This window comes from Oncorhynchus clarkii, chromosome 12 (genome assembly GCF_045791955.1).
Source record: "Oncorhynchus clarkii lewisi isolate Uvic-CL-2024 chromosome 12, UVic_Ocla_1.0, whole genome shotgun sequence".
NCBI classification, from domain to species: domain Eukaryota; kingdom Metazoa; phylum Chordata; class Actinopteri; order Salmoniformes; family Salmonidae; genus Oncorhynchus; species Oncorhynchus clarkii.
In genome coordinates, this window is record NC_092158.1 from 101,753,548 (window position 1) to 101,771,413 (window position 17,866).

Consider the following 17,866-nt stretch of genomic DNA (forward strand, 5'->3'; position numbering starts at 1 on the left):
AGAGCAGAAAGCAAGAGAGCAGAGAGAGAGAGAGCAGAGAGAGCAGAGAAAAGCGAGAGAGCAGAGTGTGTGTGAGAGAGAGAAGAGAGCAGAGCACACAGAGAGAGCAGAGAGCAGGGAAAAGAGAGAGAGAGAGCAGAGAGAAGAGAGAAGGCTGAGAGAGGGCAGAGAGCATTAGAGAGAGAGAGGGGGGGAGAGAGCGGAGAGCAGGCTGAGAGAGCAAAGAGATAGAGCAGAGAGAGAGAGAGATCAAAGAGAGCAGATAAAAGCGAGAGAGCAGAGAGTGTGTGTGAGAGAGAAGAGAGCAGAGCACACAGAGGGAGCAGAGAGCAGGGAAAAGAGAGAGAGGGAGCAGAGAGAGAGAGCAGAGAGTGTGGGAGAGAGAGACAGAGCAGAGAGTGTGGGAAAGAGAGAGAGAGCAGAGAGTGTGGGAGAGAGAGAGAGAGCAGAGAGTGTGGGAGAGAGAGAGAGCAGAGAGTGTGGGAGGGAGAGAGCAGAGAGTGTGGGAGAGAGAGAGAGAAGAGAGCAGAGAGTGTGTGTGAGAGAGATAAGAGAGCAGAGAGTGTGTGTGTGAGAGAGAAGAGAGCAGAGCACACAGAGAGAGCATAGAGAGAGCAGAGAAAAGAGAGCAGAGAGAAGGCTGAGAGAGGGCAGAGAGCATTAGAGAGAGAGAGAGAGAGAGGGGGGGGGGGGGCGGAGAGCAGGCTGAGAGAGCAAAGAGAAAGAGCAGAGAGTGAGAGAGAGATCAAAGAGAGCAGAGAGAACAAAGATAATAGAGAGTGAGAGAGCAGAGAGAGCAGGTAGAGAGAGCAGCAGAGCAGAGAGAACAGAGAGAAGAGAGAGCAGAGAGCAGAGAGAGGGAGCAGAGAGAGACAGCAGATAATGAGAGCAGAAAGAGAGAGAGCAGAGATAGCAGAGAAAAGCGAGAAAGCAGAGAGAGCAAATAGAGAGGGCAGAGGGAGAGAGAAGAGAGCAGAGGGAGAGAGAAGAGACCAGATAGGGAGAGAGAAAAGAGAGAGAGCAGAGAGAGAGAGAGCAGAGGGGGAGAGAGAGAGCGAGAGAGAGAGAGCAGAGAGAGAGAGAGCAGAGAGAAGAGATAAGGCTGAGAGAGGGTAGAGAGCATTAGAGAGAGAGAGAGAGAGAGAGAGAGCAGAGAGAGAGTTGAGAGCGAGAGCAGAGAGAAGAGAGAAGGCTGAGACAGGGCAGAGAGAAGAGAGAAGAGAGAAGGCTGAGAGAGGGCAGAGAGCATTAGAGAGAGAGAGAGAGAGAGAGAGAGAGAGAGAGAGAGAGAGAGACAGAGAGAGAGAGGAGAGGGAGGGAGAGAGCGGAGAGCAGGCTGAGAGAGCAAAGAGAGAGAGCAGAGAGTGAGAGAGAGATCAAAGAGAGCAGAGAGAGCAGAGATAATAGAGAGTGAGAGAGCAGAGAGAGCGGGTAGAGAGAGCAGCAGAGCAGAGAGCAGAGAGAACAAAGGGCAGAGAGAGCAGAGAACAGAGAGAACAGAGAGAAGAGAGAGAGCAGATAGCAGAGAGAGAGGGAGCAGAGAGAGACAGCAGATAATGAGAGCGGAAAGAGAGAGAGCAAAGAGAGAGCAGAGAGAGCAGAGAAAAGCGAGAGAGCAGAGAGAGAGAGAAGAGACCAGATAGGGAGAGAGAAAAGAGAGAGAGCAGAGAGAGAGAGCAGAGGGAGAGAGAGAGAGAGCAGAGAGAGAGAGCAGAGAGAGCAGAGTGAGAGAGGAGAGAACAGAGAGAGAGAGCAGAGAGAGAGAGGAGAGATTGCAGAGAGAGCGAGCAGAGAGCAGGCTGAGAGAGCAGAGAGAGAGCGGAGAGCAGAGAGAGCAGAGAGCGAGCAGAGAGTAGAGAGAGTGAGATATAAAAAGCGAGAGAGATTGGGGGGAGAGAGATAGAGAGAGAGCAGAGAGATAAAACAGAGAAAGCAGAGAGAGCAGAGTCAGAGAGAGCAGAGGCAGATAGAGGCAGAGAGAGCAGAGACAGAGAGAGTAGAGAGAGCAGAGAGCAGAGAGAGAGCAGAGAGAGCGCAGAGAGAGCATAGAAAAGGTAGAGCAGCAGAGCAGAGAGCAGAGAGAGAGAGAAGAGAGCAGAGAGCCGAGAGCAGAGAGACAGCAGAGAGCGCAGAGAGAGCATAGACAGAGAGAGCAGAGAGCAGAGAGAGAGAAAAACAGAGAGAGCAGAGAGAGAGCAGAGAGATATCAGAAAGAGAGCAGAGAGCAGAGAGAGGGAGCAGAGAGCAGAGAGAGAAAGCGTAGAGAGAGCAGAGAGAGAGAGCAGAGAAGAGAGATTAGAGAGCAGAGAGAGAGCAGAGAGAGCAGAGAACAGGGAAAGCAGAGAGCAGAGAGAGAGCAAAGAGAGAGAGAAGAGCAGAGAGAGCAGAGAGAGAGCAGAGAGATAGCAGAGAGAGAGCAGAGAGAGGGCAGAGAGAGGGAAGAGAACAGAGAGAGAGCAGAGAGAGTAGAGAGCAGAGAGAGCGAGAGAAGAGAGCATAGAGAGAGAGCAGAGAGAGAGAGCAGAGAACAGAGAGACAGCAGAGAGAGCAGAGACAGAGAGAACAGAGAGCAGAGAGAAGAGCAGCGATAGCTGAGAGAGCAGAGAGAGAGCGAAGAGCAGAGAGAGCAGAGAGAGAGAGGGCAGAGCAGCGAGAGCAGAGGGAGAGAGAGCAGAGTACAGAGAGAGAGCAGAGATAGAGAGAGCAGGCTGAGAGAACAGAGAGAGAGCAGAGAGCAGAGGGAGAGACCAGAGAACTCTATTGCTATAGTGACCCTGCATCTCAACACTGTTGCTAAAGTGACCCTGCATCACAACACTATGTTGCTATAGTAACCCTGCATTACAACACTCTGTTGCTATAGTAACCCTGCATTACAACACTCTGTTGCTATAGTAACCCTGCATTACAACACTATGTTGCTATAGTGACCCTGCATTACAACACTCTGTTGCTATAGTAACCCTGCATCACAACACTATGTTGCTATAGTAACCCTGCATCACAACACTCTGTTGCTATAGTAACCCTGCATTACAACACTCTGTTACTATAGTGACCCTGCATCACAACACTCTGTTGCTATAGTGACCCTGCATCACAACACTATGTTGCTATAGTGATCCTGCATCACAACACTATGTTGCTATAGTGATCCTGCATCACAACACTCTGTTGCTATAGTGATCCTGCATCACAACACTATGTTGCTATAGTGATCCTGCATCACAACACTATGTTGCTATAGTGATCCTGCATCACAACACTATGTTGCTATAGTGACCCTGCATTACAACACTCTGTTGCTATAGTAACCCTGCATCACAACACTATGTTGCTATAGTAACCCTGCATCACAACACTCTGTTGCTATAGTAACCCTGCATTACAACACTCTGTTACTATAGTGACCCTGCATCACAACACTCTGTTGCTATAGTGACCCTGCATCACAACACTATGTTGCTATAGTGACCCTGCATCACAACACTATGTTGCTATAGTGATCCTGCATCACAACACTATGTTGCTATAGTGATCCTGCATCACAACACTATGTTGCTATAGTGACCCTGCATTACAACACTCTGTTACTATAGTGACCCTGCATCACAACACTCTGTTGCTATAGTGACCCTGCATCACAACACTATGTTGCTATAGTGATCCTGCATCACAACACTATGTTGCTATAGTGACCCTGCATTACAACACTATGTTGCTATAGTAACCCTGCATCACAACACTCTGTTGCTATAGTAACCCTGCATTACAACACTCTGTTGCTATAGTAACCCTGCATTACAACACTCTGTTGTACTAATTGTACAATTTGTTTAATTCTATTCCACATATTTAATTGTTTTGTATTTCATGTCATATTTGTTTCTTGTTTCAACCAGTCGCAGGTTAACATCAACCTGACAGAGGAAACGTTAAATCAATAAACAAACTGTTTTCACAATTAACAGCCTTTTCTTGTTTCAACCAGTCGCAGGTTAACATCAACCTGACAGAGGAAACGTTAAATCAATAAACAAAATTGTTTTCACAATTAACAGGCCTTTTCTTGTTTCAAGTCTGTTTTATTATGAAAAGTACAATATATCCTTGTATACTTGTACAACTATGGAGCGTATGTCCATATATAATTATATAACTATGGAGCGTATGTCCAGATATAATTATACAACTATGGAGCGTATGTCCAGATATAATTATACAACTATGGAGCGTATGTCCAGATATAATTATACAACTATGGAGCGTATGTCCAGATATAATTATACAACTATGGAGTGTATGTCCAGATATAATTATACAACTATGGAGCGTATGTCCAGATATAATTATACAACTATGGAGTGTATGTCCAGATATAATTATACAACTATGGAGCGTGTCCAGATATAATTATATATAATTGTATAATTAGTTTTTCAACATAAAAGACAACACATGATCACATTGGTATTTTAACAGTGTTATTGTAAGAGGTCCTCACTACTATAGAAAGACGCGCATGTGTGTGTGTGTCCAGTGTGTGTGTGTCCAGAGTGTGTGTGTCCAGAATGTGTGTGTCCAGTGTGTTTGTGTCCAGTGTGTGTGTGTGTCCTGTGTGTATATGTTTGTCCACTGTGTGTGTGTGTGTGTGTGTGTGTGTGTCCAGTGTGTGTCTGTAAGTCCAGTGTGTGTGTGTGTGTGTGTCCAGTGTGTGTGTCCAGCAGGTGTATGTGTGTGTGTGTGTCCAGTTTGTGTGTGTGTGTGTATCCAGTGTGAGTGTGTGTCCAGTGTGAGTGTGTGTGTGTGCGTCCAGTGTGTGTGTATCACTGACAGAGGGACACTGAGTCGCCAAAACACCAACCCCAAAACCCTGGATAGAGGGGCTCAGTGAATGTGGAGGTGAATGTGATCAGGTGGGTCAGTGTGTCAGAGGAGGCTCTATAGAAGGACAGAGTGCCGGTTGGCCAGTCCAGATACACTCCTACTCTGTGGGAGCTGGAGGGGTGGACGTCTATGGTAGTGTCATTATTATTGTGCTTGGCAGAGTAACTGTTGTCAGAGCAGATCAGACTCCAGGACTTGTTATTGTATCCAAGACAACAGTCCTTACTCCTTCCTCTCCTGCTGATTCCTTTATATGCCACTCCTATAACAGCCCCTCTCCCCCTCCACTCTACCTCCCAGTAACAGCGCCCAGTCAGACCCTCTCTACACAGCACCTGTTCATAGTCCTCAAATCTCTCTGGGTGATCAGGATACGGCTGCTCCTCTGTCCTCCATGTCACCTTTCTGTTCTCCTCAGACAGAGAGAGGTTTCTGTTTACTGTGTTTAGGTCCAGTGTGAGATCACAGACATCTGATGGATGAAACCAGACACAATATTAGAAATCATCATCATTCACATTAGAATGTTAACTCACTTTTCACTAATTAATTTAATGTGGATGTTTCTAGGTATCAAAAGGAGAAGGTAAGGTAACTTGAGACTTGTTGAATGATCATATGTTATACTGTATGGTAATATAAAACACACTTATTCACATTAATTACACACACACACACACACACACACACACACACACACACACACACACACACACACACACACACACACACACACACACACACACACACAGTCAAATCAACTCTTTGTAAACGTTGGTGTCCCTGATTTCTGTTTCTGTAGAACTACAGCTGATATTTAATGTGACCAAGTCAGTAATGATGGTGGTCTTTGACTTTGACTTAACTTGAATTAAGACTTATTCTTAGTCATATTCTTCACAGCAGTCAACACTCACATTTTCTAAGCCCAGGTTTCATTCTGTTCTCTCCACCATGTTCCACACTGTAGCGGTAAGCAGAAGAACAGACAGTCATTGAGGGACACACACACACACACACACACAGTCAGCATATAACTTTGTCCAAGTGGTGGTCAGAGTGTTTGTCTTAACTAGCCTGATAAGTCAAACATGTCTGATATGAACATTGACATAAACCCTCTACATACTTGAGTTTCTCCAGTCTGCAGTGTGGATCCTCCAGTCCAGCAGAGAGCAGTCTGACTCCTGAGTCTCCTGGGTGATTGTAGCTCAGGTCCAGCTCTCTCAGGTGTGAGGGGTTTGACCTCAGAGCTGAGACCAGAGAAGCACAGCCTTCCTCTGTGACTAGACAGCCTGACAGCCTGCAAAGAGTCAAATCATTTTAAAATCACACTGATATTCTTTGGTGGTGAAAATAGTGGCAGTATATTTTTTCAACATATTCAGATATATCAGTGTCCTGAAACCTGCCATATCTATTCATCAATGAATGTATCATTATTATAAATTATCAAAGTAAAGTAGAGAGAAACATGTGCACATATTTGATTACTCTATATTAGACTGGCTCTATATATATCTATTTTGAGAGTGAAGCTAACACTTTAAATGTAGTAGACAGACCAAACCAGTTTAAAATGCAGTATCAGTCAGAAGACAGACAGTGAGGAATCAGATTTAGATTGTATTGAGTATACAGTCCACACCATATCTATTTAGACAGTGAGGAATCAGATTTAGATTGTATTGAGTATACAGTCCACACCATATCTATTTAGACAGTGAGGTATCAGATTTAGATTGTATTGAGTATACAGTCCACACCATATCTATTTAGACAGTGAGGTATCAGATTTAGATTGTATTGAGTATACAGTCCACACCATATCTATTTAGACAGTGAGGTATCAGATTTAGATTGTATTGAGTATACAGTCCACACCATATCTATTTAGACAGTGAAGCTAACATTTAAATGTGTCTCTATTCTCCAACATGTTGGATTTGAGGTCAAATGGTTCATATGAGGTGACAGTTTATAATGTCACCTTTAATTTGAGGGTATTTTAAGACATATGTGTTTCACTATTAAAAATGAAAACAATTTATGTTTCCGGTCTCCCCATTAGAAGAAGTCTTAAGTATTCTGAACAATTCACTCAGTGTATTAAAATAGTCAAAAATGGTCTTTTTTGTCGTAAACTCGTTGGTTGCATTTGCAGTTTGTTTTGGTTGTGTTTTGCCCAATAATAAAATGGTGGATGATGAGTGGAGTACTTTTCTGTCTAAGAGAGTAGATAACATGTTTCTAAACAATAATAAATTAATCCTGATGATGCCATGATTAAGAAAAATCATGAAGGAATCATGAATAATAATGAGTGAGAAAGTTACAGAGGCTACAACAAAACATGCTAACCTCTCACCATTACCAATAACAGAGGCTACAACAAAACATGCTAACCTCTCACCATGACCAATAACAGAGGCTACAACAAAACATACTAACCTCTCACCATTACCAATAACAGAGGCTACAACAAAACATGCTAACCTCTCACCATTACCAATAACAGAGGCTACAACAAAACATACTAACCTCTCACCATTACCAATACCAGAGACTACAACAAAACATGCTAACCTCTCACCATTACCAATAACAGAGGCTACAACAAAACATACCAACCTCTCCACAATTACCAATAACAGAGGCTACAACAAAACATACTAACCTCTCACCATAACCAATAACAGAGACTACAACAAAACATGCTAACCTCTCATCATTACCAATAACAGAGGCTACAACAAAACATACTAACCTCTCACCATTACCAATAACAGAGGCTACAACAAAACATCACTAACCTCTCACAATTACCAATAACAGAGGATACAACAAAACATGCTAACCTCTCACCATTACCAATAACCGAGGCTACAACAAAACATACTAACCTCTCACCATAACCAATAACAGAGGCTACAACAAAACATGCTAACCTCTCACCATTACCAATAACAGAGGCTACAACAAAACATGCTAACCTCTCACCATTACCAATAACAGAGGCTACAACAAAACATGCTAACCTCTCACCATTACCAATAACAGAGACTACAACAAAACATACTAACCTCTCACCATTACCAATAACAGAGACTACAACAAAACATGCTAACCTCTCACCATTACCAATAACAGAGGCTACAACTAAACATGCTAACCTCTCACCATTACCAATAACAGAGGCTACAACAAAACATACTAACCTCTCACCATTACCAATAACAGAGGCTACAACTAAACATGCTAACCTCTCACCATTACAATAACAGAGGCTACAACAAAACATGCTAACCTCTCACCATTACCAATAACAGAGGCTACAACAAAACATGCTAACCTCTCACCATTACCAATAACAGAGGTTACAACAAAACATGCTAACCTCTCACCACTACCAATAACAGAGACTACAACAAAACATGCTAACCTCTCACCATAACCAATAACAGAGGCTACAACAAAACATACTAACCTCTCACCATTACCAATAACAGAGACTACAACAAAACATACTAACCTCTCACCATTACCAATAACAGAGACTACAACAAAACATGCTAACCTCTCACCATTACCAATAACAGAGGCTACAACTAAACATGCTAACCTCTCACCATTACCAATAACAGAGGCTACAACAAAACATACTAACCTCTCACCATTACCAATAACAGAGGCTACAACTAAACATGCTAACCTCTCACCATTACAATAACAGAGGCTACAACAAAACATGCTAACCTCTCACCATTACCAATAACAGAGGCTACAACAAAACATGCTAACCTCTCACCATTACCAATAACAGAGGTTACAACAAAACATGCTAACCTCTCACCACTACCAATAACAGAGACTACAACAAAACATGCTAACCTCTCACCATAACCAATAACAGAGGCTACAACAAAACATACTAACCTCTCACCATTACCAATAACAAAGGATACAACAAAACATACTAACCTCTCACCATTACCAATAACAGAGGCTACAACAAAACATCACTAACCTCTCACAATTACCAATAACAGAGGCTACAACAAAACATGCTAACCTCTCACCATTATCAATAACCAAGGCTACAACAAAACATACTAACCTCTCACCATAACCAATAACAGAGACTACAACAAAACATGCTAACATCTCACCATTACCAATAACAGAGGCTACAACAAAACATGTTAACCTCTCACCATTACCAATAACAGAGGCTACAACAAAACATGCTAACCTCTCACCATTACCAATAACAGAGGCTACAACAAAACATGTAGACCTCTCACCATTACCAATAACAGAGGCTACAACAAAACATACTAACCTCTCACCATTACCAATAACAGAGGCTACAACAAAACATCACTAACCTCTCACAATTACCAATAACAGAGGCTACAACAAAACATGCTAACATCTCACCATTACCAATAACAGAGGCTACAACAAAACATCACTAACCTCTCACAATTACCAATAACAGAGGCTACAACAAAACATGCTAACCTCTCACCATTACCAATAACCGAGACTACAACAAAACATACTAACCTGTCACCATTACCAATAACAGAGGCTACAACAAAACATCACTAACCTCTCACAATTACCAATAACAGAGGCTACAACAAAACATGCTAATCTCTCACCATTTCCAATAACAGAGGCTACAACAAAACATGCTAACCTCTCACCATTACCAATAACAGAGGCTACAACAAAACATGTTGACCTCTCACCATTACCAATAACAGAGGCTACAACAAAACATGCTAACCTCTCACAATTACCAATAACAGAGGCTATAACAAAACATACTAACCTCTCACCATTACCAATAACAGAGGGGGTCTGATCTTTGTGCCTCTGTAACTTTCTCATTCATCATCATTCACTATTCATTCCTGATTATTCATCATCATAGTAGCATCCACATGAATGTAGAAGTGTTCAGAAACATCTTCTATTCTTACTGACAATACAAGTGAATTGACTCCAAAGTGACAGGACATTATTCACCATTCAGTTTCTATCAGGAAAACATCTAAAACACAACCAAGACAAACTGCAAATGAATTCAACAAATTAGTAGAATCACAAGCTTGATGTAATCACTGCAGGCTTGGAATATGGGACCAAATACTAAACGTATGACTACTTTAATACACTATAAGTGAATATAACCGAATAATTACGACTTTTCAAATGGGAGAACTACATTAATAAAGTGCTTTCATATCTGATAATACTGACCTCAGAGTCTCCATTTTACAGTGGGGATTCCCCAGTCCAGCAGAGAGCAGCTTCACTCCTGAATCCTTCAGGTCATTGTTACTCAGGTCCAGCTCTCTCAGGTGTGAGGGGTTTGACTCCAGAGCTGAGACCAGAGAAGCACAGCCTTCCTCTGTGACTCCACAGCCTGACAACCTGCAAAGAGATCATCATGACTTCACAAACACACTGTTAATTTAACACCAGTAGTGTAGAAGGACAATGGCAGATGCATTTGGTTTATTCTCTCAAACAACACATAGATTCATCTTCCGTCTCCTAGAATTGTATGGTCATATTGTTATACTAATGTGAAAATCAATGAATTTATTCAATATGTTTTTCAAAATAATATATTATACATATTATAATACATATTTTTCTCTAAACTGAATATTTCTTCCTAATGATTAGTTCTTAAATGTCATTTTATTTACTCACAGAGCAGCTCTGGAGGCTTTGACCACTGGCAGCAGCCTCAGAAGACCTTCCTCTGATCTGGAGTATTTCTTCAGGTCAAACACATCCAGCTCCTTTTCTGAAGTCAGCAACACAAAGACCAGAGCTGACCACTGTGCAGGTGACAGTTCATCTTCTGAGAGACTTCCTGAGCTCAGGTATCTTTGGATCTCCTCCACTAGAGAATGGTCATTCAGTTCATTCAGACAGTGGAACAGATTGATGCTCCTCTCTGGAGAGGGATTTTCCCTGATCTTCTCCTTGATGTACTTGACTGTTTCTTCATGGCTCTGTGAGCTGCTTCTTGTCTTTGTCAGTAGACCTCGTAAGTGTTTCTGATTGGACTCCAGTGAGAGGCCCAGAAGGAAGCGGAGGAAAAGGTCCAGGTTTCCTGTCTCACTTTGTAAGGCTTTATCCACAGCACTCTTGTAGAAAGTAACTTCAGTAACTTTAGGCTTCTCTCTGAAGAGCGACAAAAAGTATCTGAACATTGATTGAGGTTCGTCCATTAGATTCTCATTGTTGTTGATGAATGAGAGGAACACATATACAGCAGCCAGAAACTCCTGAATGCTCAGATGAACAAAGCAGTACACCTTGTCCTGGTACAGCCCACATTCCTCTTGAAAGAGCTGTGTGCAGAATCCTGAGTACACTGAGGCTTCATTGACATCAATGCCAGCCTCTTTCAGGTCTTCTTCATAGAAAATCAGATTGCCATTCACAAGCTGTTGAAAAGCCAGTTTTCCCAGTGACAGAATGCTCTCTTTATTCCAGTGTGGACCTGTCTCTTCTTTCCCAAGATACTTTTCATTCTTCTGTTTGGTATGAAACACCACAAGGTGTGTGTACATCTCAGTCAGAGTCTTGGGCATCTCTTCTCTCTTCTGTTTCAGCATGTGTTCAAGGACTGTTGCAGAAATCCAACAGAAGACTGGAATGTGGCACATGATGTGGAGGCTCCTTGATGTCTTTATGTGTGAGATGATTCTGCTGGCCAGGTCCTCATCACTGAATCTCTTCCTGAAGTACTCCTCCTTCTGTGGGTCATTGAACCCTCGTACCTCTGTCACCTGGTCAACACACCCTGAAGGGATCTTATTGGCTGCTGCAGGTCGGGTAGTTATCCAGAGGAGAGCAGAGGGAAGCAGATTTCCCTTGATGAGATTTGTCAGCAGAACATCCACTGAGGTTGACTCTGTGACGTCACAACAGATCTTGTTCTTCTGGAAGTCTAGGGGCAGTCGGCACTCATCCAGACCATCAAAGATGAACAGAACTTTGCACTCTTTGTAGTTGGAGATTCTTGATTGTTTGGTTTCCATTGAGAAGTGATTGAGAAGTTCAATGAAAGTGTGTTTGTCCCCTTTCATCAAATTCAGCTCCCGAAAAGGGAATGAAAATACAAATTGGACATCCTGATTTGCTTTTCCTTCAGCCCAGTCCAGAATGAACTTCTGCACAGAGACTGTTTTTCCAATGCCAGCGACTCCCTTTGTCAGCACAGTTCTGATAAGTTTGTCTTGTCCAGTTAAGGGTTTGAAGATGTCGTTACATTTGATTGCAGTCTCTGGTCTTGCTTGTTTCCTGGTTGTTGTCTCAATCTGTCTCAGCTCATGTTCATTATTGACCTGTCCTGTTCCACCCTCTGTGATGTAGAGCTCTGTGTAGATCTTATTGAGAAGTGTTGGGTTTCCTTGTTTAGCGATCCCCTCAAATACACATTGAAACTTCTTCTTTAGATTAGATTTGAGTTCACGTTGGCAAATCACAGCAAGCTCATCTGAATCTAGAAATAACACAGAGGATATTAATATTACGTCTGTTTTAATGTCTACAGTATTGTAGGACTGTTATAAAGTTTTACATTATAATTATTTATTATCTTAACTGACTGTATAAATGTGACTGGTGTGACTGATTATAATTATAATTATAATTATAATAATAATTATTATTTTAAAAAATGTACTCCTTTTTCTCCCCTCTCTTATTCTCTTCCAATTGTGTTAGTAGCTACTATCTTGTCTCATCGCTACAACTCCCGTACGGGCTCGGGAGAGACGAAGGTTGAAAGTCATGCGTCCTCCGATACACAACCCAACCTAGCCGCACTGCTTCTAACCCGGAAGCCAGCCGCACCAATGTGCTGGAGGAAACACTGTGCACCTGGCAACATTGGTTAGCGCGCACTGCGCCCGGCCCGCCACAGGAGTCGCTGGTGCACGATGAGACATCCCTACCAACCCGGACGACGCTAGGCCAATTGTGCGTCGCCCCATGGACCTCCCGGTCGCGGCCGGTTACGACAGAGCCTGGGCGCGAACCCAGAGTCTCTGATGGCAGTACAGCGCCCTTAACCACTGCGCCACCCGGGAGGCCTCATTGATGGTATTATTAATGTTGTCTCTCTCTCTCTAAATTAATCACCACAACACATCCCTGCTGCTACTTGATGAGGTCACTAGGTGTTGTGTTAAGGCTGCTACAATATCATTGAGTTACACAGCTACTTTAGCTGTACTTTAGCTACAGCTTTTAAATGTTATAAAACATCATTCATCATGAGGCAGACAGATCTTACATTTCTCCAGTGTGTCAGCAAGCTCCATCTGGTTCATTTTCCTCAGGATGTGCAGTGTGATCTTCAGAGCCCCCTCTCTGGCATTGCTCTCCTGCTGCTCATCTTCAGCGTCCACCACTTCCTTATCCTGCTTCTGACTCTCAAAGCCTTCTGGGAGTTCTGGACTAAGAATCCTCTTGAACATCTTCAGCTCGTTCTTCACAAATGTCATAATATTCTCTTCAAGCAACTGAAATAAATCAAGTAAATAAGTTAAGCAAGAGAATAAATGCTTTCTCATTAACACATTAATGAATGATTGACAGATCAACTTTACTTGAGGTAAACAAAAACAAATGTACATAACAGGACCACATACACTGAATATGGAGGCCAGGTCTGTTTGATGACTCTGGGAAGACTGACCACTGAGAATCTCTGACTCTGATCTCTCCTGTTGGTTTCTGTGGACAAAACATGAGATTACATCTCCTCATCCAGGGAGTACACACACACACGCACACACACACACACACACGCACGCACGCACGCACGCACACATGCAAACACACGGAGGGAATGTTGTGTTTGTTTAATATTGTTTTAGGACTATGAAATTGGACAAAAGGATGAGCCTATTGATTATGAAAACAACAACAATAAATTGGAGAGGAGAAATGACTAGAGACAGTGTTGTTTAACTCACTGACCATGACCCATGAGTTCTTCTTACCTTTGTTCAGTAGAATAGTTTCCCTCTCTGAAGGTTAGAGGATGATCCATAGACCAGTCACTCTTCATGGACACACAGCTGGGAACAGGGGAGGCTGGTCTCTCCTGCTTGATTGGTCTTCAACACAACAGAGACAAACATTACACCTCTCATCTACTCTGAGCTCAGATGGGAAACATAAGAAGAGTTTCATTCCATAACGCTATATATCACTTTTCAGAAATGTTCATAAATTAGCTTTTATTGTTTAAAGAAGTTATGTTTATGTGAAGTTATGTTTTTTTTTGCTAAATGAGGAGATGGCACGTGGGTACCTGCTTCTATAAACCAATGAGGAGATGGCACGTGGGTACCTGCTTCTATAAACCAATGAGGAGATGGCACGTGGGTACCTGCTTCTATAAACCAATGAGGAGATGGCACGTGGGTACCTGCTTCTATAAACCAATGAGGAGATGGCACGTGGGTACCTGCTTCTATAAACCAATGAGGAGATGGCACGTGGGTACCTGCTTCTATAAACCAATGAGGAGATGGCACGTGGGTACCTGCTTCTATAAACCAATGAGGAGATGGCACGTGGGTACCTGCTTCTATAAACCAATGAGGAGATGGCACGTGGGTACCTGCTTCTATAAACCAATGAGGAGATGACACGTGGGTACCTGCTTCTATAAACCAATGAGGAGATGGCACGTGGGTACCTGCTTCTATAAACCAATGAGGAGATGGCACGTGGGTACCTGCTTCTATAAACCAATGAGGAGATGGCACGTGGGTACCTGCTTCTATAAACCAATGAGGAGATGACACGTGGGTACCTGCTTCTATAAACCAATGAGGAGATGGCACGTGGGTACCTGCTTCTATAAACCAATGAGGAGATGGCACGTGGGTACCTGCTTCTATAAACCAATGAGGAGATGGCACGTGGGTACCTGCTTCTATAAACCAATGAGGAGATGGCACGTGGGTACCTGCTTCTATAAACCAATGAGGAGATGGCACGTGGGTACCTGCTTCTATAAACCAATGAGGAGATGGCACGTGGGTACCTGCTTCTATAAACCAATGAGGAGATGGCACATGGGTACCTGCTTCTATAAACCAATGAGGAGATGCCACGTGGGTACCTGCTTCTATAAACCAATGAGGAGATGGCACATGGGTACCTGCTTCTATAAACCAATGAGGAGATGGCACGTGGGTACCTGCTTCTATAAACCAATGAGGAGATGGCACATGGGTACCTGCTTCTATAAACCAATGAGGAGATGGCACGTGGGTACCTGCTTCTATAAACCAATGAGGAGATGCAGCGCGAACTGCGACACAAATAGAACTGACTTCTAGACGCTCGTTGGCGCGCGAGCAGTGTGTCATTTTTAATAACGAAATTAATTTAGCGTCGCGAGCGTTGTAGTCAGTCTGTCAGCCCCGCTAAAAGGCTGGTGTCATTACTCTGCCTTCTCCGGGGGCATGTTGAGGTAAATTTACTAACCGGGAAGGTTGAATTATGTAATTTATTAGAGGGCTGGAAGACGCATTCTCGAGGTTGTTTACTCACAATATCAGATATTAAGATGATTTTTATAATGAATGTATACTGAGGTTGAGGTTCTGACTAGTGATTATTTACCCGGGGTTCAATACCTGCTATTGAGGCGCCCTGAAAATAATGATTGATTCACATCCTCTAAACATTAACCTTCCGTTGATCAGAACTCTAAAGGTTCTTCTTCACCGAACCAAAATATATATGTTTTAATGGTTCCATATATTAAGGAAGTGATAGAAGCCTTTTTGGTTCTAGAAGGAACCTTCTGTTCTAAGAGTGTATAATAATAAACACGTTGTTCTTCTGATTATTTAATTATCTACATCATGTTATTTCAAGTTCTCCCTTTGGAGCACAACATCATGTTGTTATTTAATTATCTCCATCATGTTATTTCTCCCTTTGGAGCACAACATCATGTTGTTATTTAATTATCTATATCATGTTGTTATTTAATTATCTACATCATGTTATTTCTCCCTTTGGAGCACAACATCATGTTGTTATTTAATTATCTATATCATGTTAGTTCTCCCTTTGGAGCACAACATCATGTTGTTATTTAATTATCTCCATCATGTTATTTCAAGTTCTCCCTTTGGAGCACAACATCATGTTGTTAAAAAATAATCCTAATAATGCAAAATGCTGCTTGTAACAACGATCAAAAAAATAAAAATAAATATGCATTCCATTATATTAGTCAATAATTAAGAGTAGGCAAAGTGGTCGTGTCGTGTGAAAGTTCTATAAAATGTCTTACATTGCAACGAGTACAGTCAGGGTGCCGCGGAACCCCTGCAGTACCTCCACAGACCCCGGATTGAGAACCCCTGCAGTACCTCCACAGACCCCGGATTGAGAACCCCTGCAGTACCTCCACAGACCCCGGATTGAGAACCCCTGCAGTACCTCCACAGACCCCGGATTGAGAACCCCTGCAGTACCTCCACAGACCCCGGATTGAGAACCCCTGCAGTACCTCCGCAGAACCCGGATTGAGAACCCCTGCAGTACCTCCACAGACCCCGGATTGAGAACCCCTGCAGTACCTCCGCAGACCCCGGATTGAGAACCCCTGCAGTACCTCCACAGATCCCGGATTGAGAACCCCTGCAGTACCTCCACAGACCCCGGATTGAGAACCCCTGCAGTACCTCCACGGACCCCGGATTGAGAACCCCTGCAGTACCTCCACAGACCCCGGATTGAGAACCCCTGCAGTACCTCCACAGACCCCGGATTGAGAACCCCTGCAGTACCTCCACAGACCCCGGATTGAGAACCCCTGCAGTACCTCCCCAGACCCCGGATTGAGAACCCCTGCAGTACCTCCACAGACCCCGGATTGAGAACCCCTGCAGTACCTCCACAGACCCCGGATTGAGAACCCCTGCAGTACCTCCACAGACCCCGGATTGAGAACCCCTGCAGTACCTCCGCAGACCCCGGATTGAGAACCCCTGCAGTACCTCCACAGACCCCGGATTGAGAACCCCTGCAGTACCTCGGATTGAGAACCCCTGCAGTACCTCCACAGATCCCGGATTGAGAACCCCTGCAGTACCTCCACAGACCCCGGATTGAGAACCCCTGCAGTACCTCGGATTGAGAACCCCTGCAGTACCTCCACAGACCCCGGATTGAGAACCCCTGCAGTACCTCCACAGACCCCGGATTGAGAACCCCTGATTTAGCAGATGCTCTTATCCAGAGTAATTTACAGAAAGTGCTTTCATCTTAATTAAGATAGCTACGTGAGTATATATATATATATATATATATATATATATATATATATACCCATCTAAAATCTATTAGTTAAAAAATCTGAGAACAGTAATATTGAAGGTACCATAAGCAACCATTTCTGATTAAAAAACAAATTGCAAATAAACTCATAATATTGTTATCAAAAATTATCATCTCACCTCTTAGCTTTGGTGTCATGTTCCCCAGAGAGACTCATTTTAGAGACAGGGCCCCCCTCCTTTCTCTCCCCAGAGAGACTCCTTTTAGAGCACTGACCCCTAAACAGAGATCCAAAATGTTGTTTGTGGTTAACACAGTAATTATTTAATGTCAATTGTTATCATTTATTATTTATCTCTTATAAAACATTTACTAACAGACACAGAAACAATTAGATGATTTAATGCATCACATGAAAACGTAATTGTGACATTTCATCTCCATGGTAACTGTCTGTAATAATAATAAGTCACTGTTTGTTAAGGTAGTTCTAGACAGTACAGCAACAATAATAATAATAATAATAATAATAATATTAAGTCACTGTTTGTTAAGGTAGTTATAGACAGTACAGCAACAATAATAATAATAAGTCACTGTTTGTTAAGGTAGTTATAGACAGTAC

The 17,866-nt window shown here is 42.9% G+C and overlaps 2 protein-coding genes across 2 annotated transcripts in view; one reads left to right on the forward strand and one right to left on the reverse strand.

The window, feature by feature from the left end:
* Nucleotides 1-17,866, forward strand: part of LOC139421752 (NLR family CARD domain-containing protein 3-like) — a 1,082,035-nt gene that overhangs the window by 1,020,118 nt on the left and 44,051 nt on the right. The window lies entirely within an intron of this gene.
* On the reverse strand, nucleotides 4,407-17,458 carry LOC139421762 (NLR family CARD domain-containing protein 3-like). Its single transcript, XM_071172882.1, has 9 exons — nucleotides 17,421-17,458; nucleotides 13,932-14,048; nucleotides 13,578-13,647; nucleotides 13,220-13,448; nucleotides 10,618-12,424; nucleotides 10,159-10,332; nucleotides 6,017-6,190; nucleotides 5,805-5,851; nucleotides 4,407-5,359 (listed from the first exon to the last, which is right to left on the reverse strand). Exons 1-9 carry the CDS (start codon nucleotides 17,456-17,458, stop codon nucleotides 4,827-4,829), a joined length of 3,189 nt encoding a protein of 1,062 aa, XP_071028983.1. The 3' UTR covers nucleotides 4,407-4,826.

Excerpts from the sequence above, each read along its gene's own strand:
- LOC139421762 (XM_071172882.1), bottom strand. The coding sequence starts at position 17,458 with ATGAGTCTCTCTGGGGAACATGACACCAAAGCTAAGAG. Across the intron at positions 13,648-13,931 it reads AACTATTCTACTGAACAAAG|ATCAGAGTCAGAGATTCTCA; the intron begins GTAAGAAGAACT and ends CCAACAGGAGAG. Across the intron at positions 10,333-10,617 it reads AAAGCCTCCAGAGCTGCTCT|GTTGTCAGGCTGTGGAGTCA; the intron begins GTGAGTAAATAA and ends ATCTCTTTGCAG.